At 39.4% G+C, this 24,219-nt stretch overlaps 1 protein-coding gene across 1 annotated transcript in view; it reads right to left on the reverse strand.

Moving 5' to 3' along the window:
* LOC108270557 (protein kinase C-binding protein NELL1) overlaps nt 1-24,219 on the reverse strand; it is a 211,458-nt gene that overhangs the window by 48,398 nt on the left and 138,841 nt on the right. The window contains exon 14 of the mRNA XM_017477381.3: nt 11,613-11,735. Within this exon, the coding sequence (XP_017332870.1) occupies nt 11,613-11,735 (123 nt within the window). The remainder of the gene's footprint in view (nt 1-11,612; nt 11,736-24,219) is intronic.

The raw sequence follows: 24,219 nt of genomic DNA on the forward strand, positions 1-24,219 counted from the left end.
CACAATCTAGGGGCATCTCCTTACCGCAAGACGTAATGACAGACGTGTCCCTCATGGGCTGGGGTGCTGCTAGTAGCACCTTATTGGCTGGCTCAAATATGGTTCTCGGACATAATTTCTCTGTTCAACGGTACTCCTTGGGAGATTCCCATCTGCAGGGATCTACTGTCTCAAGCCAGAGGGCTGATCTATCATCCTCGGCCAGAACTATGGAAACTGTGGGTCTGGCCCCTGAGGGGCACCAGCTCATAGATCCTGTTAAACACTAAAACACCATCCACAAGTAACTGTATGCGCTCGACTGGCGGCCTTTTGTCTTGTGGTGTGAGGAACCTCAGCTACACCCAGTGAACTGCGCAATAGCTACAATCCTGGAGTTCTTACAAGAATGTTTCTTAGCAGGGTTGGCTCCTTGTACAATCAGGGTTTACGTGGCCACCATTTTGGCCAGCCATGCCCCTGTTGATGGAGCCTCTGTGGGGCAACATCCTATAACTTTGAGGTTTATGCGTGGTGTCAGGCAGCTGAGGTCCATCTGCAGGCCGTGCGTGGAAGGTCTTGGAAGGTCTTTCAGGGCCCATATTTGTGCCCTTAGAGTCAGCCTCTGAGAAGCTTCTGACTCTAAAGGTAGTTCTTCTGCTGACCCTGACATCTCTCAAGCAAGTGGGAGATCTACAAGCTCTCTCTGTTGCCCCTGCCTGCCTTGACATTGCCGCTAGATTAGCCAAGGTATTCCTGTATCCCAGGCCGGATTATATTCCTAAAGTGCCTACATCTACTGCCCAGCCTGTGGTGTTGCAGGCTTTCTGCCCTCCTCTGTTCCTCACACCAGAACAAGAGAGAATGCACCTGCTGTGTCCAGTAAGGGCTCTCTGTACTTACATCCACCGCTCTGGCCAGTGGCGTAAGTTGGAGCAGCTGCTGGTCAGCTTTGGCGGCAACAGTAGAGGTGATGCTGTGTCAAAGCAGCGCATCTCTATTTGGATACTGGAAGCAATCTCTATGGCTTACGAGGCGTGCAGTCTCGCCATGCGTCTGGGCATAAGAGCTCATTCCACTAGAGCAGTCGCCTCCTCGAAGGCTTTGTCCAAAGGGATATCCCTGCAGGATGTGTGTGCTGCTGCAGGATGGTCTACGCCACACACATTCATTCGTTATTACAGCCTGGATATTCATTCCACCCCGGATTCGAGTGTCTTGCAGTGACCCTCGGGCTTGGGTCTTTTTGAACAGGCCGTACCCTCAGTATGTCGGAGTGGGTATTCTCATTCTCATAGTGTTATGCTAAATGCAACGTCGAAGTTTACTTTGAAAGGGAATGTCTGGGTTACGCATGTAACCCTGTTCCCTGAGAAGGGAACGAGACGTTGCGTATCTTTGTCATACCAGGGCAGGCCTGTGAATTGCGTCTTCGCTTCAGATAATGGAGCCTGGCGGCGTGGTTCACAGATGCCATCTATATATCATGCGACGCGCTTAATTGCCACGTCATCTGATCATGGCCGGCCTATAAGTAGAGGCATGATTTTACACAAGCTTCAGATGCCGGTTGCGCGTGAGGGTGCTCCCCATATTGTTATACTAAACGCAATGTTTCGTTCCCTTCTCAGGGAACAGGGTTACATGCGTAACCCAGACGATTTGGAGCATCATCATGCTGGAAGATCCAACCATGTTCTAGTTGTTTCTTTTTGGCAGAGGTAGCCAGATTTTCATTTAAAATGAAAATTTTCTTCTGGTACTTCATGGAGTCCATGAGCCATCTGACCTAACCTAACTTTTGAGGAACAGCAGGCCCACAACATACTTTACATGGAGGAACATACTTTACTTTACATGAAGGAACATAACCTATGTTCTTTTCTAAATACCCAGCCTTTTATTTTATACTAAACATACCTTAATATAGTTTTTTGACTCTTCTGACCATAGAACCCACTACTCATCAGAGATACAGTACCATACAGTACAGTACTCCAGACTTGGTGGCAAAAATCTTCTGCAAATCTCCAATCATAGCTATTTTTATAGTCATTGACTGATTTATGAAGGTCAACATACTATTGTCTTATTTCAAATGTGTGTGTTCTCTAATCTTCCCCACATTGATGAATGAAACTGGAGGTCATGGATGATGGCTTAAGCATCCCTAAACATACAGGTCAACTTAAAGCAAACTTATCCATCATTGCCATTAAATGTGGAGCTGGCCGTACTGTCAATGAAACGGCATTAGACTAGAACAATCCCTTCTAGCTAACTACATCAGATGTCTACAGTGATGTCCATTCAATCCCTCATCCTTCTAGAAACTGAAACATTTGAAATCACATATCGTAGAGTAGTGTGTGATCCCAAATAATAAGCAGCCTGAAACTCTAAAAGCAAAACAGAATTAGAGGAAAACAAAAGACAGAGGAGTTTCTCACAAAACAACTTCTCATACAGATGGCAGCACAAAATAATAAGTTATTCTCACTGTCAGATTCAGTAGCTGAAATGTATATAATGCTGAATCCGTTTATAACAGGATTTAACAGGGTTTTAAGGATCCAGAAATGAAGTAAATTTCATATAAACTTGATGTGAATTTTTTTGGCTGTAATTCAAATTTAGAAAAGGAAAACCACAGAGATAGAAAACCAGGTTAGTCTGTGTTGGTTGGAGGCTGCAGTGAGACATTCGACAACATGACCTAAAGCTAAATTTGGTCAATGTTAATTACCATGTGTGGAGTTTATTAGTAGAGAAGAAATCAGGCCCCAAATAAAGACCTCAGAAGAATTCACCGAGGTGACCAAGATGAATTAATGAATCTAATGGACTTTGCTTTGCTTTGCTTTGTGACGTTATCCACTGAAGGTCAGGTGAGACTTGGCTATAAAATGTTTTTGGTAAGTGCAATCTTTAGGCTAGTCATGTGGGGCCATCCTCCTCAGCAGCTGCGACTGATTCTCAGGAGAGAGAGCAGTTTATTAAGCATGCTCTTGTCCTGTAGTAATTGAAGAGGGTGTGTATTGTATGCAAAGACTAGGTATAGGTATATCAACACAACTAAAGGAGAGAGCATTATGTCATAGCAGAGGATCTCTGGCAGATTCTACAAGACCTTTTCAACCACTATTGCTACAAGTATTGCTGTGATCATTACTAACATTTACTATAATTATAAATAATTATTAACTAACTATTAATACTTCATATTTATTGGTAGAAGTATTAATAGTATTCATATTATTTAACTAATACATAATCATATTTATGATAGTACGTAACACTATATAATTAATACTGTTGTAACGACAATTTAATTTTCTGCTACTTGCTACTGCTGCTGATATTATTATTATTATTATTATTATTATTATTATTATTAGGGGTCAAAGTTACTAAATTTGGCACACAGATAGAGGACAGTCTGATTTGTTAATGCAGCAAATTTGTAATGCAGCAAGCTTCACATACCGGTCACGCGCGCAAGGGCGCTTCCCATACTGTTATGATAAATGCAATGTCTCGTTTCCTTCTCAGGGAACAGGGTTACCCTGAGGTTTGAGGGACTGATAAACTCCTACAAAAGACCTTTACGTCAAGTTATTGTTGCGGAAGGAGGTTCTGCATGGTATTGAATTATAGGGTGTACTTAATTTTTCCCACCTGATTTCTGAATGTTGGTTTACTTTATGAGGAAAAAATTATTACATATTGAAATTTGTTGTGTTTTTTTTTTGTTGTTGTCTGAGATTATTATAAAACCACACAATTGTTTTTTAGGTCCTGATAAATGAAAACATTGATGAAACTGATGGTGGGTGTACATCCTTTCCCCTCTGACTGTATAAGGATTATGCTGACAAGTGTAAATAACTTGTGCATTTTTAGTTACACACACACACACACACACACACACACACACACACACACACACACACACACATTTAATGAAGCTTTTGTGAAACTCAGTGGTTACATATTAATGGCTTTAATTAAAGGAATATTTAATATGAAAATGAGCAAACATGGATCCATAAATTAAGACAGAAAAAAGTCTTAAAGTCTTGATTTAATTAAGAATGTTCCTGCATAAAAAGAAGATGGACTCATGTGGTGTATAAGTCAATTCCATTTGCCATGACATCTTGTTTTAACACTTTATAATGATTGATAGGTGACTAAACTGGTACGTCTCAGGCTGCGATGCTTCGTATACTCCCTAGTGTACTGCAGACCATTCGGTTCCACTTCTGCTTTTCTAACACGACATCAGGGAGGGCGTGAGGAATTTCTGGCCAAGGGTGTGTTTGAGCTTTACCTTTTATGGAGTTTTGTGGGTGTCACCAAATGCAAATCAGCCATGCCGTGCACACACCTGGTAATTTTCAGGTGATTGGTAGTCATCAACATACACGCACCAGTACGATGAAAATCAGCATTTTCAGAAATTATCATAACTCTGGTGGAAATGTTTAGTTTGGTTTGGCTTTCTGCAAACATTTACACATGACTTCACTAAAAGGCGTCCAGCTGTGTCCAGTGTTTGGCGTTAATTCCCATAAACGCATATGCAACGAGGCAAAAGTGCAAAACAACAGTGATATGAAAAACGTGGCTTTCAAAAGCACGCACAAAAAAACGTAGATATGGTTAATAGTATGAGGTTAGAATGAACATTAACACACACACACACACACACACACACACACACACACACACACACTTATACACCAATATAATTGACTGTATTGGCTAAACCACTGTGCTTCCATAATAAGATGAAGGCACCCCTGGTGTCTCGGGAGTGTTTGTGTGTAAAGTCATTACTTGCAAAGTCTCAGGTGAAAGGGTGTACGCGCACACGCGCACACACACACACACACACACACACACACACACACACACACACACACACAGGACAGTCTAAAATCTGATTTAAAGTCAGAGATAACGGATTTCCTGGGTGGCGTCACTCTGTTTTGTAAATTGCATGTCGCTCAACAATTACAATCGCTGCATGCTCACAGCTGCTTTCTTACCTGATTGTAGTCAATTCATAACCAGATACACACTTTAGCTACAATAACAGCAATGAAAAAAACAGCCATAGCTGAGAAATGTGGTCACACAATATAATATCTGTTCGTGCAGGGCCAAAGTCATGCAAGGAAGATGTCCGAAGTAATTCTCATCCATTCCTCAGAGATAAGCGATCTCTGTATCTGTGTCTTCAGATGATATGCGCATAATGATGCGCTAGTCATATAAGATGGTTTGGTTGCTTTTGTAGAAAAGAAAAGTTCCTGGAGTGTCTTTATACAGATGAAAAAGCCTGTAGGATATAATGGATTTTTTATAAAAAAAATTTTTGCATGGTATATACAATACATGACCTGTTTTTAATTTCTTCTGGTCATTGAATAGAAAGTAAAATACTTGTAAAACTAGTCCAGTCCGAATATGGTCTTGACTTGCCTCATTACTTTGCTGTTGCAATGAATTATGGGACTTTCAGTTTGTATGTCTAAATTAATATTTGGATAGAATCAAGAACAATTCTATGTGTTTTCACAGTTCAGGGTACTTCAGTATTCAGAGTGAACTGGAAGTGGAGTGGAGATTAACATGGCGTACGGACAAAACAGTTCTGGTGTTCATGGGATTGTTGGGGTTTCCATTCCACTGGGTCTTTTGAAAAGAAAAAAAAAAAGAATAGTAATAGCGAGTAGTATGACACAATAAGCGAGTCAGCGTGAATATGATTATCCACAGAGCGGCAGATTTTTACTCATTCAACACATCCACATGGGAGCACTTACAGCTGAGTGGTCGTAATGGCACGCCATTAGGTTTCTGAAATTCCAACAATTCCTTCAAATGAACGCAAATGTCAGTCTCTCTCTCTCTTTCACACACACAGACACACACACGTACACACACACACACACACACACACACACAATCTGTCAGATACATTTCTCATTGTGTCATTCCCATGTTAGTGCTAATTATGTTTCGAAATCCTCAAAAGTAACAAGAGTACAGACACTTCTCCTCAGGGAAATTACAGTATGTGGAATGTAAGACTGGCATCATCATTACGAACACACAGCTTCCCGAGAAGCACTAAATGGGTGATTTGTCCATAAATCAAACAAGAACACGACAGTTTCTGTGTTTCTCATGTACTTCTGTTCTCTCTCTCTTCAGTCCATAGAGAATAAAGACAGGAGGAGTGTGTCACTACAGTTGCTAAACACACACACACACACACACACACACACACACACACACTTTCTCTTCCTGTTTTAGATGATCGATCTGCTGTGAAATGAGCTGTTCTGCTTTCAGGATGATAGTTTCATGGCCTGATGCTGATGCTACTGAGTTACTCACCAGCTCGCGCTCGCTCTCGCTCTCTCTCTCTCTCTCTCTCTCTCTCTCTCTCGCTCTCTCTCTCTCTCTCTCGCTCTCTCTCTCTCTGTGAGTAAAATGCTCACAGAAAGCAGAAAAACCAGCTAGTTTAAAAAGCTACACCGATCAGGAGAGCATGAGACTGCAACAATGCAGAAGTAGCAAACTTTTCTGTCCTAAAATCATGTATGAACCATTTTAATTCAAACTGATTAACTTTGTCATGTTTTTACGCTTATTGTTGCTTAATGGGATTTTATTATACGAATGAATGAACAAACATAGACAGGATGTGTAAGCACTTTAAGTATTTATAAGATGTATACACACACACACACACACACACACACACACACACACACACACACACACACACACACACACACACACACACACACACACACACACACACACACACACACACACACACACACACAGAGAGAGAGAGAAAGAGAGAGAGAGATTTCACTGCTGGAAAGGCTCGGGACCTTTATTAAGGATTGAAACCAGTCATGGCCCACAGACTTCAAATCCACGCTCTGAAGCGTGGATCTATGAAAGCTTTGTTTTTTTTTCCCCCAGTCAGAATCCACGGCTTCCGGATTTAAATCCGTGAACCAATGAACAGTGTGTAAAAACCACTGTCTTTGTAAACACCAATATCACATGTGCATCCTAACCAGAGTTGGTTTATTATAGTTGTCTAACAGTGATATGGACATAAATCAGGTGATGCAAAGAGGCAGGCAAACGTCAGTACACTGTGATGAAACGTTGTGGAAAAACTAATATTTGAGGTGTAAACTGTGGTCCCTTTTGAGCCATACAGAGAGTGCGAGTGTGAGAGAGGCTCTGAAGGTCAGCACTCACCAGTACAGAGGGGATTCATATATATCATATATATGAGTGCTGACCTTCAGAGTCTCTCTCAAACTAGCTCTGAAGGTCTGCAGGCACATTCATACACCATGATTAGCGAAAAGGAAGCTTACAAAACTGTTAACAAAAATTTGAAGACCATGTTACATTTTGCCACTGAGTTACATTACATTACATTTACGGCATTTGGTGGAAGCCCTTATCCAGAGCGACTTGCATTTATCTCATTTATACAACTGAGCAATTGAGGGTTAAGGACCTTGCTCACGGGCCCAACAGTGGTAGCTTGGCAGCTTGAACTCCTGACCTTCTGACCGGTAACCCAGAGCCTTTAACCACTGAGCCACCACTGCCCCAGGGTTGGGTTTAGGGTTAGGTTTAGGTTTAGGTCGTTTCACTCACCCTGCACAAATCTCTAAAATAAAAATGAAAAATAAAAACTTCAACGGCCCATCAAGTGCCTACCAATCAACATTTTCACACCGAGAATTCACACCAGACCTGTAGTTTAGACGCCTCCTTTGCTCCACACTAGACAATATGTTAATGCAGAGAAAATTAGGACCCTTCAAGGCCTCACAAAAAGGTATTTTTCTGTCCTGTTCATCCATTTCCTGTTGATTCGCCAGAATGCATCAGTACACTAAGAGTATCGACCTTTTGGTGGAAGCATCTATGAGCTTCTGTACTGTACGTCTGATTCATTGTGAGAAGTATTTCGGTAAGAAGAAACCTCTTGTACAAGGAGTGCATTCTCAGTTAACCTGATACGCCATAACATGAATATGTAACTATATAAAAAGAAGTCACTTAGGAAGATGTATAAATTTTAACGTGTATTTCTTTAGCCTAACGGATTATAGGCGAGATCTGGAGCCAATCCTGGGAATACTGCGCACCTTGCACACACATTCCTATAAAACTATCGGCATGTTTCTGGTAGGTGGGAGGAAACTGGAGAACTCTGCGGAAGAGCATGCACAGACAGAAACCCCAGCTCAGGATCAAATCCCAGGACCCTGAAGCTGCTACACCACCACGAGACACTCTTAGGGGGTACACTCTGTTTGCAAGGCGTACATTTAGGCCAGAAAATGTTAACCATCCTGTTGCAAATTCCTTGAACATAACACAACACAGGACAAAGATGAGTAAGATTACACATTTTCCAGACTACTGCTCAGAAGAAAGAAAGAAAGAAAAAAAATACATCTCAGACATCTGATTCAAGGTGTTGTTCACAAAACAGAAAAACAGGACGTCTCACTCGGGTTAAGACTTAATAATCCCGCACTAGAATCAGTACATCATGAACACTTTTCAGGAACACATAAGGGACTGCAAGCTGCCTTATTCAGAAAGAGACTAGAGACTAGGGAGAGAGAGAGAGAGAGAGAGAGGGAGAGAGAGGGAGACAGAGGGGTAATTACAGTAGTCTGGCTCCCAATCCCATGGCACGACACGCTGAGAAAATTGCATTGTTTCTTCCTTAACCCACCATCACATCCTGTTCCTCAGAACTACACGTGTCTACACACAGCAGAGGGCGAGCACTTCCATATAATCACACCCAACAATTCACGAAAATTCATACGTTTCCTTCTGCAATAACTCTCTTCGGCTTCCTGTTAGTCTGGACTTGTCGTTTACGTCCCGCTCGGTCGTTAGAAAGCAAGATACGCTTATACTTAAGGTATGCGGGGGGGGGGGGAACAGGTGACGAAATGATACAAAATTGCGAAAAGATTTGTACAGTAGGAAGTACAGCGTACATTCGGTAAGGAGCGAGTTTAACAAATGCTGCGGGCTTAAATGCTAAGGCCTTGCTAGCGACAGTATGTTTGGTTAAGTTCGCTATCTTGTAAGTAAACGTTGCCACTGACGTACACTGCACAATATAATATTCAGCCTGATTTGATCTAACTTGTGTCACGATCTCCCTTTTAGACAGAGCTGCAGCCTGCCGCGCGCTTTGAGTGCTGGAGGGTGCGCGTGTGCACGAGCGCATGCTCTCCGTACGTTGATAACTGTGACATTGTTTACTGCGGACACCTGCTTTTGTTTTGTTTCTGTTCTGTCTCTTCCCTGTTTTGTCACTGGTTGTTGTTCGAGGGTGTGCCTTCATTGTTTTCAGCTGTCAGTGCTTAACGCTGATTATGTTCATGATAAATACCTCTCGCTTCCCATTACACCTGGCGGAGTATTATAGTTAAATTTGTTGATAGTTAATGTTACGTACCTGGATAGATTTAGTTAGCTTAAAGTTAGATTAGTTTACTTAGACCACGCTGGTGTTTTCTGCTCCTAGTTCCCAGTCATAGTTTCATGTTTCATGTTTTGACCCCGTTTCCAGTGATCGTGACTTCGATTCCTGCTTTTCCCCATTTACAGCCTGACCTTTTGCATGTTTTTGGACCACGCTTTGGATTAATTCAATTCAATTCAATTCAATTTTATTTGTATAGCGCTTTTTACAATAGACATTGTCTCAAAGCAGCTTTACAGAAATATCAACACGGTGTACAGATATTAAAGGTGTGAATTTATCCCAACTGAGCAAGCCACTGAGTGGCGACGGTGGCAAGGAAAAACTCCCTAAGATGTTTTAAGAGGAAGAAACCTTGAGAGGAACCCGACTCAGAAGGGAACCCATCCTCATCTGGGTAACAACAGTTAGTGTGAAAAAGTTCATTATGGATTTATATGAAGTCTGTATGGCGTTAGGAGCAGCCGTAGTCCCAGCAGTCTGGAATTAAAGAAGATTTGAGCTCCATCCAGAGGCAGAAAGGATCTGGATCTCTAGAATCTCCATAAATTCGTGTGGGGCTCGGCGAAAGGAGAGAGGAGAAAAAAGATAATTATGACTGCGAAGTATTAGAACAGAATCTAGTCAGGGTAGGCTTGAGTAAACAAATACGTTTTAAGCTTAGACTTAAACACTGAGACTGTGTCTGAGTCCCGAACACTAATAGGAAGACTGTTCCATAACTGTGGGGCTCTATAAGAGAAAGCTCTTCCCCCTGCTGTAGCCTTCACTATTCGAGGTACCGTCAGATAGCCTGCATCTTTTGACCTAAGTAGGCGTGGCGGATCATAGAAAACAAAAAGGTTGTTTAGATACTGTGGCGCGAGACCGTTTAGTGCTTTGTAGGTTAATAAAAGTATTTTATAATTAATGCGAGATTTTACTGGGAGCCAATGCAGTATTGATAATATCGGTGTGATATGGTCGTATCTTCTGGTTCTAGTTAGGACTCTAGCAGCTGCATTCTGGACTAATTGGAGCTTATTTATATTCCTACTGGAACATCCAGACAGTATGGCATTACAGTAATCTAATCTAGAGTGACGAATGCATGAACTAGTATTACTAGGATTACTGATTTGGATTTGTCTGCCTTTGTCTCCTTTAATAAAATGCCTTTACCTGCACCTGCTTCCATATTCAACTCCCTTACGTCTCAGGACGTGACACCTTGGCTCCTTAATGCTAGTACTGTACTCGTTTACCGAATATTAGCTTACTTGCTAGCAATGCTCGATAGCTACGTAGCATCTCATTGTTACACTCCACCTCAAATAGAGCAAGAGCGACTTGTTTTCCTGGTGGATTTCCAACACACTCTTAGCTGACATAAATTCATGGATTTTAGTGGGAAGTTGCAGCGCCAGGCGAGCACGGAGGCGAGATTGAGATTCATGCACCGTTCCTTACGTCAACCTGATAACTACCAGGAGATCTAATTTGCAAGAGTCTACAGTCAGAATGTTATAATCCTGAAACTGTTGCTCTAGATTGCACTTAACAACATCAACTGTCACTGTGTTTGTTTGCTATTTCGAGAAAGGAAGCTGCATCAGATCACAACGCCTCCTCGTTGTGCACCTAGACAATTCCATGCTATTCCATGGGCTCATCTAACAAACTTCTCTTGACCTAATAAACCAGTGAAGGGCATATTGGAATGTAGCGCGCTCACACACGCACATACACACACACACACACACACACACACACACACACACACACACACACACACACACACACACACACACAGTACCTGCAATCTCCCCAGGGCTTAAAAGAAACAGAAAGCTTTTCCCTGAGCTAATAGCAGCGGCCAGGAGAACCGATTGCTTTGCGGCACTAACAAGAACCAGAATTGGCTCCTCCAATCAACGTGGAGTGCAAGAGATGCCGTGGGAAACGGAGGTCAGGAAGGAAAGAGGCAGAAGCCAAAATCAAAATCAATTCTCATCATCTCCCAAGCTAGCTGATGCTGCTGTTTGCGTGCATATCTGTGTGCAAAGATTGAGGGCTCTACCTGTGCAGATGGTGCCATTACCCATGAATCCCGGCTTACAGGTGCACAGGTGGCCGTGGATGGTGTTCGTGCAGATGGCGTTCTCATCACATGAGCTCTGACTGCTAACACACTCGTCCCGCTCTAAAAGGAAATGGAAAAGCGGGTGTGTATGTTAGTGTGCGAGAGAGATTCGGAACAAGGTTTTCAGTTCAAAACCCCTGAGGTTTGGTTATTTTACATTAGTCACAAAGCCCGTAAATCATTGCAACATATTTGTCAGGTCATTAATTTTGATGCCCTACTGGAGCTGTATAATGCATTGTTAGAATAACAGTGCAATTACAAGCATGGCCGTTTCATTCTCTTCTGCTTCGATCCGTTATAGTTCTCCAAGAAAAGGACAAATGTACATCGTTGACTAGTTTGTTGACATGGTGGCTCTGATTGCTTCTTTCTAATTGGTCACAATATGCTCATTCATGTGCTTGTTCCATCCTTCCAAATAACACTGGCACTTGTATGGTGGATGGTCTACGTAATCAGAGTGTAATTGTTGATATAGTGAAGTTTTCTGTTAGGATACATTTATTTGGCTTTTCTGGAAGGAGTCTCCAGTGTCAGTACTTCACAACTGTAACTTTAATTGTAACTATAAATGAATAAAACGTACAATGTTTTGTTGTTTATTTAAAACAGGGGGAAAAACAACAGTAACTGATGGCAAATCGCTGTGGTATAATAAACACTTTTTTGGGGACGTGTCATTGGAAAATAATAATAACAATAATAATAATAATAATAATAATAATAATAATAATAATAATAATAATAATAATAATGAACTTCACGGCATCACAACACCCCGTCATTGATTTATTTATTCCTCTTTATTTAGATCACAGATTCTGAATTCTTTTTATGAACATTGGTTGAAAGTCAAATTTCGGTAATGTGTTTTCCTTATAAGTAAAAATGAAATTTATCCAGAAGCTAACTTCAAATCAGCTAGAAAGAGGTTTGGTGTCTGGTGCAGTTCCAACTCAAACTTAAATGGTGCATAAATTTTTAAACCACCCTTAAGTGTATAACGCCCCTTTGACCCTTTTCCAGCATGATCGTGTTTTAATTGAGCCCTCCAGAATGTGACCTACAGTAGGAGGAGATGTGCCATGATTCATAATAGAAATTAGCCTAATAAATATTTCAGACATGCTCACTCAGACGTGAAATTAGCATCGCTCACGCTGTGTGCCCTCGATTCTGCTTGCCTTCGGTGGCTTTTTTTTTTTTTTAACAGTAGGTTAGCACGCGTGCTAGTTTTTTAAATGAACAGCGTAATCAGGGTTATTAATAACAATAATAATAATAATAATAATAATAATAATACAACAGCAGCACAGCTCAGACAATGGTTCTTCATGCAAGCTTTATATTAACGCTTTATTTTTGGAAGGAGTCTCCAGTGTCAGAGCTTCGTAACGACCATAAGTAAAGCTCTTTTGTCCGAGCGAGCATTGGTTTAAAAAAAATAAAATAATTTAACCTGACTTTTACGTAGTCATTTTCGCAATAAGGTTCTTGTTTGTTTGTTTCTTTTTATTATTATTAGTCTAAGAGCTGTGTGCATGCTTAATGCTGACTTTACAACAATTTCATCCCCGAAAGCTGTCTTTTTAGCTTCCCCGACACAAGATGGAGGACTAGGCTGGTAACAGGAAGTAGTTTTGTGGACGTTCCATAACACTGAACAAAAACAGTAAATACTGTACAAAAATATTCTTTAATTAAGACAAAAGAAATAGCAAAACACGGTTAAAAGCAATATCAATACAACTGGCACTGTTTATAACTGTTGGCACCCACTCCTCAATCTCCTATATTGTAATTTATGTAGCAGTAATTCTTCAGTAAACCGCCAAATTATTGATCATATGTTTACTAACTTACTAAGACATACGCAGCTGACTGTGTTCCTCAGAGCCAGGTTTTTCCAAACTGTTCCAATACTCTGTCAGGTGAACTGAATTATGGGACTGCGTCCTCCAAGATAAATTCCAATATAAATAAAATAAACGAAAAAAAGAGAAAAAAACCCCATCTGTCCTCATGCTGCCTTCTAATTACACACAACAATGATGAATAACAGTGATGTCATCCTCATCCTCATCCACCTACTGGATGGAACAATATTGTTTATTATGAATTTGCTTTGCACATAGTGTATAACTGATTATCAGCAGCACTCCTACTAGCAATAAGACCGTTCATTTTAGATCGGGACACTTCCTAAGAGACTTAATCCATTTTTTTTTTTTTTCAGAGATAAGGGAAAATTAACTTATTAGCATAGACATTGTTCATCAATATGCAAAAGACATCTTAATCATGACTAATGTATTCTCTCCTTAATTAATGACTCCTGCTTATTGAGCCCTTAAGCAGATTGAACACATTATTTCAACACGTTTTCCCTCTCAAGCTTTTTTTTTGTAGTCGTAAGGCTTGTTTAAGGCTTGAGGCAGCAAATTTTCACAAGCCCTGATATGATGTGTAATTTGTAAATGAGACACTAGGGGTGAGATACAGACACACTAATTAGGATTTAAAGCTCGGACCTCATTAGCCACAATTTAGTCTCTTAGGAAATGCAAAAGCATGGGATGTGCACAATATCTATAAAATGAATGGCATCGTCTTGCAGTTTTTAAAACCTTTAAAAAAGAATGATTTTTTTTTTTTTTTTAAATTAAATCAACAGCAGATTTAACCTGAGCCTTATTTAACATAGTACAGTATGGTACATTTGTATGCATTTATGCATCATTTTTTAATTTAACTTACTGAATAAAAAGGAAAAGGAAGATGTGCAATAACCATAGACAAAAAAGTGAATTAATTAAAATAGTTATTTTGGATGGAAGCCCTGACCTGCAACTGGTGAAAAAAATAGCTGAAGTACCATGTCGTATTTTAAAATAATATCTCATTTCAATTTTTGATGTTGTTAATTCAACTTAGCTTATTATTTCTACAAATCTCATTCATTTCACTTAAACAAATAACTCCTTCTGACTTAATCGCTAGTTATTTTCGACATATTTCAAGTTATTACCTTATTTTAACATTATATTGTTATTGCAACTTAATATTTAAGACCCTACATTTTATCAATGACTTATTTACTGAATATTATCATTATTATTATTTTTTTTAATTATTATTTTTATGCTGTTTGTTGTTTTCCTGATAAGCCAGATGTTTCATTACTGGAATTCAGTTTAATGTTTGAACACTTTTGGATTATTTGAGATAAGGCAATAATAAGACATTATGACATCAAAATAATGAGATATTCAAAGTTGAAATAACAGCACCAGATCCTGAAATACAGACATATTATAGAGACATACTTGTACACAGAAATAAGACATTAGAATCATACGTTTTTAAAGCCTTGGGAAAACAAATCTGTCAATATTATAGCTATACTATTTACATTGCAAGTTATACAATGCTTTTGGATTTACAGGCTTTAGGATTCCCCGGAGGTCTGAACCGCTGAATCACTGTTTGTCTTTAAACACAGGTACATGCGAACTGAATCCAGTACGATATGACAGAATGTACGCTTTCAATCGTTTTGAGACCTCTGGAAAAGCCACTGGCTTTAACCCTGGCTATAGACTAACAGATTTTACAACCTAATACAGTTCTGATTATACTCGGCATGTGCGGAAGCAGAACAGCGTGAACCTGCGTATCCTGTGTACCTGTATATCCAGAAGATTTCAAAGCAACATGCACTAAATGGCGCGTCAGAGGCAAAACATCCCCTGTACAACAGGTTTCCAAGTTGAAATATAAAACATTTAGCGATTTTACGCGCAGCGATGTTGTCGGTGAGCTCTGACTCCCTTAAAACGTCCTGCTGTCGTTGTGATTGTCGTCATGAGCTGCATCTCAAATCAAAACCTCTCACCTTACATTCAAAAGTATTTACTAATCTTGAAAATCCTGAGAGGTTTTTAAAATTCAGCTGCTAACTGTAATAAGAAAACCGGTTAGTTAGTGCTCAGTCTAGATTTGTACAGTACATAAGTATGTGATTTAAGACACAACTCTAGTTTGTTTAGTGGAGGAAGATGGACAAGTGTCAAGATTGTGAAAAATCTATACTAAAATAGCATGTATTGATTTAAACTGAACGTGACTCAGAGGAATATTTCTAAATATTAGCGAACAGAATCAGTCTTGGATATTTCTTGTATTGAATTGTAAAATAAAATGAATAAAACAAATCAGGAGACTGTGAGTTTCTCTCTCAACCCCATTTGTAAATCAAGCAACCTTTAGTTCGGTAACCCCTGATATAATGGAAGGCCAAACGTATTAATAATACACCAATACACCAGCCAGGAATAGGACTTAACATATCTCCAATTTAGCTAAAAGGTGTGTGTGTGTGTGTGTGTGTGTGTGTGTGTGTGTGTGTGTGTGTGTGGCATACAAGGAGCAGATTATCCTCTTAATAATGCCTAAAAATGGGACATCACAAGCTGGACTAATACTGCCTGACCACTGTCACTCCTGATTGAGATTGGGAGCAATTTCCCTCTCTGAAGCCCTGCCATTGTACCATTTATAACCTCCTTACAGCAATCATGCTACATCTTGTTCTGACTCAAAAGAAATACTAATAAAAAAAAGACCTAATGGGGTAACTCATGAATAAACTAAACAGATGGAGTGCTCATATTGCTCAATTGACCATTTTACCAAATGACACACACACACGCACACACACACCAACACTGACTTTTCTATTGCTACTTATTTAATATTTCTTTTTTATGCATGACTACGGTGCTGAGTGGATCGCTGAGAAACTGGGAATCTAATACTGATAGCATCATAAAACTAGAAATGAAATGAGTAATGTGATCTTTCAGATCACTACATAGTGTAGCTTGTAATTAATATAATAAGTATAATGTTTAGTCCATAATGAATCTAATACATACTCTGGTCAACTTGTCTTATCTGGTTTTTGTGTAATATAATCCTGTACGTTGTTAAAAAAGTCTATTTGTTCCCATACTTTTGCTCACCTAAAAATTATGCCAAGTTGTTTAACGCATCGAGATGTACACGTGGAAATGAAAGCAGAAATTTTGATCTACTCTCTCATATTCATCTTTTGATCTCAAACTCAAATGTCTTCCATGTATAGTGAAAACAATAGAATTGGCTTTGATCTTCCAATACTGTAATCTGGGGAATCACAAACCAAATACTTTTACCAAAAAAAAATCCTGTTCCAACATGGCAACAATAAAATACAGTCCAGCTGACAGGCGGAAACAACAATTAATATCATAGCTGATTTAGTAAAAGTAAACATTTTTAAACCCTTACCTATTTTTAACACATGTCTGTGCTTGTATTTAACAGAGCAGTCATTGGTGTGCAATGCCTATATATATTGGGACAATAAAACAGTAAAAAAATTATATATATATATATATATATATATATATATATATATATATATATATATATATATATATATATATATATATATATATATATATAAAACCCTCTGAACAAACAGGTTAATCTGTCTCCATTTAGCTGAGAATCTTTTTCTCCCTCAGGTGTAACACAGATTTCAGAAATTGCAAGACGAGGTGTCATGCGTGTTTTTGTAACCTACCCTTATTGCAGCTAATGAACAGCAGCACTTCTGAGCTTGAGAGAATTGTCACACTTTGAGCCTTTGTGCCTCTGAGGTCTGTATTCACAGCTCATATAATTGGACATAGATTTAATTAAACTTTCATTCTGGCTATGTCTGTGAAGTTTTGTGCTGAGATATTCCTCCTCCAGTGTCACTGTTATGATACATTATGAAGTTTGCCAACTCTTCTCTGTTAGTAATTTAAGCGTATTCAACACTTTAGCAGATGAGCTGGAACCTACGCCACATTTTCCAATGCTTAAACTTATTATTTGTTTATTTTAAATGAGCTTATTCTCTAGATGCCCCCCCAAATATTAGAGCATATTTCCTGCTCTAATGCATGGGATTGAAGTACTGATGGGCTTAGCTAATGGGTAATTATCAGACGAGTTGAATCAGGTGCGTTAAATGAAGGAAAACGATGCCTCAGTTCTGAACACACTCTCATCATATGCGTGCGGATATAATGTTGTTTCAGATTGTATTCTAATTGCATAATAAAGTATATGAAGTATATAAAGTGAACTGACTCAATAAGGGAAAATGTTGACAAGGTTTATATTAAACTTTTCATGCTAAAGATAGAAAGTGTAGCTAATTAAGTGTACGTGTTTTCTATAATAAGAGATATATTCTATATTAAGTTTATAGCAGGCAAGTAGATGGACTGGAGGCTCTGAATTGCCACTAGGTGTGAATGTACATTACATCTCACACCTGCTGTTGAAAGAACAAATATTGTCATCGAATTCCTGGTGTTTCAGGTGTTCTTGTGCACCAGTTCAAAACTGACTTTTGATGAAAAGCCCACTTACAATTATAATCTAACCTCCAGCAACAGCCAAGCAGACCTAGCCCGTTTATCATCGTTACTTTGCATGAATCTGCTTGTTGTAATTGTAGACCTTCATTACGTGGATATCCTCCATGCGATATGCAGGAAAACATTAATTAAACTGCAAGCCATGACTCACATCAGCAGCAGCGGAGTGTATCGGGTCACTGTTAGCTTTTCCACAAACTGTACAATAGACTATTTTTAGCTGCAGCAAGGTTATTACAGCCACATTTTAATTAGGGTTTCTGCCATCCACTATAGCACTGGTAATATAATATAAGAAAACAATAAAAGAAAAACATGGTTTAAACAGACCTTCAAGGGGTTAAAAACCCTGTGCTTTTGGAACAACTGTGAATTGGGCATTGTATACTGAAAAAATGCGATCATCAGCTTAGCAAAACTGAGAAAATTACTCTCTAGGTGGGAGGGATGGTATACTCGTTCTCCCCTGGCATCTGTAAGCTCATGTATGCGGAAGAGGGTAGACAGCGCTTTCCTCTGAGTGTGTTTTGCCGTTCAAAAAAAGACTTTAATTTCCTCACATCTAGAAGTGAAATTCAGTGTACAGTACAGGACTTTTTTGGCATTGCCAATGATACTGCACCTCCCGCAGGTCACATACACACTTAGATTATCATAGATTCTTAGTGAACTGGACATTTTTGCAAGCAAATGATCATATAGGGAAAGAGAAAAGAGAAGCATGGGGGCATCATCATTAGTCAATTAAAATTGAAGGAAGGATTCCTCAGGAAATATTCCTCTTTAGGTTCCTATGCTAAATTATGCCCCTGAAGTGCGATGATAGCAACCTTCGGAGTTGACGTTCTAATTTTACACCAGCCTAACTGACCTCATTACGTCTGGACTGTTCAGGAGTCTCGGGAGATAGAACACTTTCCTTCCCAAGCTCTGAATACCCTCAAGACTGGAGAAATTTGTAAGTAGTCCTCTAAAATAGACCTAAGCTCTTGAGCTTTTATTTCATAAAGACATCTAGACAGTCAGTCAAGTTTACGATTGTGGGTTATTGGTGCAGTCACAATTTTTAACTGTGTTTCTACCAGACAGCAGCTCTCTTGGTAGACTGCATTTGTGTTCTGTCTCATTTGGAAGACAACTGCCCTCTGAGCTCCTTATTTTGTCCACATTTGTGAGAACCATTGCACGTGTCTTTCTTGGTGTAGGCAATCCCATTATTCAGTTCACTGGACCAGACTGGAGTTCCACAAATGTGTAGAGAAACATGGTATACCAGGAACAAATTTGACCTCGGCTTCAATAACAACATGGCTCTAATGATTTCCTTGGAGATTTATACTCTTGTCTGCAAAATGTGTTTATTTCTACGTTTTTTTTTTTGTTTTTTTTTTTCATTTTATTTATTTTGCTTGTGTGAGTAACCATAAAAAAAATCACACTCTGCTTTCAGTAAACTGGAATACTGGAGTTTAGAGTGCTGGAAAAAGTCAGTACTTGAGTTTTTACTGCAATGCGGGATATAGTTGCAATCAAAATGGTTCAACCCCCATTGCAAATCAGGTTTATTGTCAGAAAGTACAGACTTTCAGCTGTTTGCAATGAACAAATCAAACAAAAGCAGTTGAAATAGTTCAATACAACAAATGCTTCAAGTGGTTTCCTCAAATTCAACTGAAAATGCAACTTATTCACCCCATTCAAGGAAAGCATCTTAAATACTTTGCTGTTATGACCTGCTGCAAACGAGATGCATAGCCAGACATCAGCTTCTGCAGCGTTCCTGAGGAATCTTATCCCATTCCTCATGAGCAATGGCCTCCAGTTCAGTAATATTCTTGGGTTTGCGTGCTGGAACCATCTGTGTTTAGTACGCGCTTTACTGTGCTCACTGAAACCTCAGTGCCTGTTGCCACCAAGTTTTTCTGCAGGTCTTTTGCAGTCACTCGAGGGTTTTTCACAACCTGACTTCTCAGAAATCGGGTTATTTGAAGATAGTAACAGATTCTACTTCCCGGATTGAGGTTGGAAGTTCATTCCACCACTGAGGGACAGTCCTTTTGAAGATTCTGGAAAGGAAGCTCATGCGTCCGCTGAGTAGGCTCTACCAGGCGCTGGTTCTTAACTGATTGCAGATTGCGTGAGGGAACATAAACCTCAAGGAGAGTGTTGAGGTAGGGGGTGCTGTTCTGGACAAGGTCTTGTATGTGAGCATCAAGGTCTTGAATTTGATGTGGGCGGCTTCAGGAAGCCAGTGTTGGAGATGAAAAAGGGTGTGACCTGGGTCCTCTTGATGTTATACAGAATTAATCTGCAGGATTGTGCAGTTATCACTAACACAAAACTGCTGTATAAAAGCAATATTGCACTCGCAGTCGAGTGGTTATACTGAATATCGGCATGGCTAATTGTGATTAGCTATGGCCGAATAGCAGCAGTGCTGATATTCAGTATAACTGCACTTTTGCTCGTGCGTTAAAAATGAAGCTTCAAATGGAATATTTAGACAAAAAGTAGGTGTCTTTATGAATTTTGCAACTTTTTACACCAATAAACAGAGCTGTCTGCCATTTCGGAAAGGGAACAGCATCATATTACAGAAATGTTTTCTGGGCAGTAGGCGTGGTCTATATCATGTTTCTAGTTATTCCCCTGTTTATATAAGAGATGGTGAAGCTCTAACTAACACGGTCATTGTCAATGTCAGGTACCCTCAGGGACACATTCCTAGATATGATTTTCCCTTCTTGAATTACATTCACTTTTTTTGACCTTGGCCCTTAAATTTTATTATGGAGGGGAAGAAATGAAGGACTCTGACAGAATCTCTGGAATAATTAGTTAGGGTGACATTCAGCTTAACATAAAATCCAACTGAAGTAGTAACACCGCTTTGTTAGCTGTAGTGCAATGTAGCCATGTTGAAATTCACATCCCTGTACTAATGAAAATGTTCTTCTCATTATTATTAATTAATTCAATCATAAAAACAAATCATATTAACCTAACTAATGTTAACAGACTGCGTGCATTATATATAAAAGGCTGAGAGCTTGTCTGAATACACAACTACCATGACCGAATGGTAACAATAATTACCTTTTAATGCGTAACTACTAGTGATTAGTTTATACTTACACAGTGCCCTCCACTAATATTGGTACCCCTGGTAAACCTTTTGTTAAAAAAATTCACAAAAATACTCTGCTCTCGTGGATATCAAACAATTGCAAACACAGCACAGGTTTATCAAAAAGAAAAAAATATTTGTTAAATATGTGTGTGCCACAATTATTGGCATTGACATTTTTTAGTACACCAGGGTGACTAGATACAGGAATTGTTCAACCATGACTTCCTGTTTCACAGGGGTATAAATATGAGGTAACACACAGGCCAAATTCCCTTAGTCATTCATAATAATGAGTAAGACCAAGGAATATAGCTGTGATGTGCGGTAAAAGGTTGTTGAGCTTCACACAATGGGGCGTGTCTATAAGAAAATAGCACAAGCATTGAAAACGCCCATTTCCACCATCAGGGCAATAATTAAGAAGTTCCAGTCAACTGGAAATGTTATGAATCAACCTGGAATTGGATGAGTGTCTATATCGTCTCAACGCACTGTGAAGAGGACGGTTGGAGAACTGCAGAAGTTAGTTGCATCTTGGGGTCAGAAAATCTCCAAAACTACAATCCGAAGTCACCTACATGACCTCAAGCTGTTTAGAAGGGTTTTAAAAAAACCTTTACTCTCATCCAAAAACAAACTCGAGCGTCTTCAGTGTGCAGACACTACTGGAACTTCAAATGGGATCGGGTTCTATGGTCAGATGAAACCAAAATAGAGCTTTTTGGTAATAAACACAGAGGTGGTTTTGGAGCACACAGAGAGGTAGCCGTATGGAAAAGTCCCTCATGCCCACGGTTAAATATGGAGGAGGATCTTTAATGTTTTGGGGCTGTTTTTCTGCCAGAGGACCTGTAAGGATAAATGCCATCATGGACTCTATTAGAAGGCATGACTGCTTCTGCCAGAAAGCTTCAAATGGGCCGTGGTTGGATCTTCCCTTCTCCAACCTCATCAGGCATTATAGGAGAAGACTCAGAGCTGTTATCTTGGCAAAGCGAGGTAGCACAAAGTATTGACTAAAAGGGTGCCAATAATTGTTGCACACCTACAGTATATTTAACAAAGATATATTGTGTTTGCAATTGTTTGATATCGATGAGAGCAGAGTATTTATGTGAATTTCTTTTAACAAAATATAAAAATGTTAAACAATAAACACAAATTTTCACAGCCTTCTTTGCTCATATTTACCCAGGGTGCCAATATTTGTAGAGGGCGGTGTAAATGTGATGATTTGAAGTTGTTATTACTTCTGTCTAGTGGCATGGGCTTTGAACAGATAAGCTCTAGTTTGAATGTGACGAGGAGAGAATAGGCCTACTTCATTCATCATTCGGCTTGAAACGCTTTATTTACAAGCCAGCAATTTAAAATGTCTGTTTATTACTAACTACATGTCATAACACAGCTTACACACGCACACACACACACACACACACACACACACACACACACACACACACACTCACAACAACCTATCCTTCAGCTTCCTCATTAACAAGCAGCTGTATGGAAGAATTGCACAAATGAATCCACTGGCATCTTTAATATGAAAAAAAAGGAGGGAGGGTTGCAGACCAGGTGAACCATATGATACACATTGTAAAATATATTTTGTGAATCACTGATGCTTTGGGCCTGTTATGCACCTAGTGTTCCAGGGACACTTAAATATTGCCAAGAACCAGAGCAGCTCAAATTATGGTGGTATCTACAGTAGATGGTTTTTAAGACTTCATCTTTCAAAGAGATAAAGACCCCAAACAATGGATGAAGTGTTTTGACCATCACAGTCCCTGGATTTTAACCTGCGCTCTGAGCTAAAGACGACAGTTCAAGTGCGTAAGAATGTAAAGGAATGCACAGATTCCTCTGCACATGCCTCCATCTTTGTTGGACATTACAGAAACAGAACCAGCACTGTTATTCTCTCCAACCAGCATCCATCCTGATACAGATAAAAGTAGTGTGATGTCGAGTGATCAATCTTCAAAATGGATTTTGCTTTTAGTTGAACAGCATTTTGTCTTTTACTCTCAGCCTTTACCGTGTGGAAGTGGACACCCCACGAGTGATGTATAATTACTTCCGAAAAAGCTTTACAAGCTTTAACAAGGGACTATGTCTGTATGTTGATAAGTCCAAAGCTAATATTTTATACTGTATATGCAGTTTTCATGTCATTTAAAAGGTAAAAAGTTCTACTATATTTACTGATGATGCTGTGAGCGGCCATGTTGGCTTGACGTCACTTGCTTAACTCGGAAGAACTCGGAGATGAGAAGTTTATCGCAAGTTCCCGAGTAGGAATTCTGAGTTGGGGGGGCTTTTTCCTTTTTTTTCTGGTCAGATGCTCTAATCGAACGCAACATTCTTAGTACTGTTGTTTATCACCATAAAACAATAGAGGACTGGACATTTTGTAAAGCTTTTTGATTATATTTAATGCATGTACCCAGTTTACCCAGAATACACAACACTGTATATCATACCTACATACTTCGAGTAGATCTACTGTTGGTTACATTAAACTTCAGATTGTACCATATACAAGTAAACATTATTTATTTTTTGTAATCAATGCGCACTTGGGCACATCATTTCACACTTGGGGACATCATTTCACAAAGGAGAGAGGTAGCCTGACAGGAGCACTTAAGCGATCAAAATGTTTTGTTTGTAAAATGATGGTTTTGATAAAAATAGTGAGTTATGTTAAGACTGATAACACTGGTGAAACAGATATTAAATCTGGTGCAGCAATAAAGCTATGGCATCTCTCAAAGATGGAAATTCAAGTCTCTTTACTTGGACTCGAGTCACACGTGAGTCATAAAAAAAGACATGCGCCTTGACTTGGACTCATGAAAAACTTGACTCGAGACTTGACTTGGACTCGTGAACAACTGACTTGAGACTTGACTCGAGACTT

This window comes from Ictalurus punctatus, chromosome 10 (assembly GCF_001660625.3).
Source record: "Ictalurus punctatus breed USDA103 chromosome 10, Coco_2.0, whole genome shotgun sequence".
Taxonomy (NCBI): domain Eukaryota; kingdom Metazoa; phylum Chordata; class Actinopteri; order Siluriformes; family Ictaluridae; genus Ictalurus; species Ictalurus punctatus.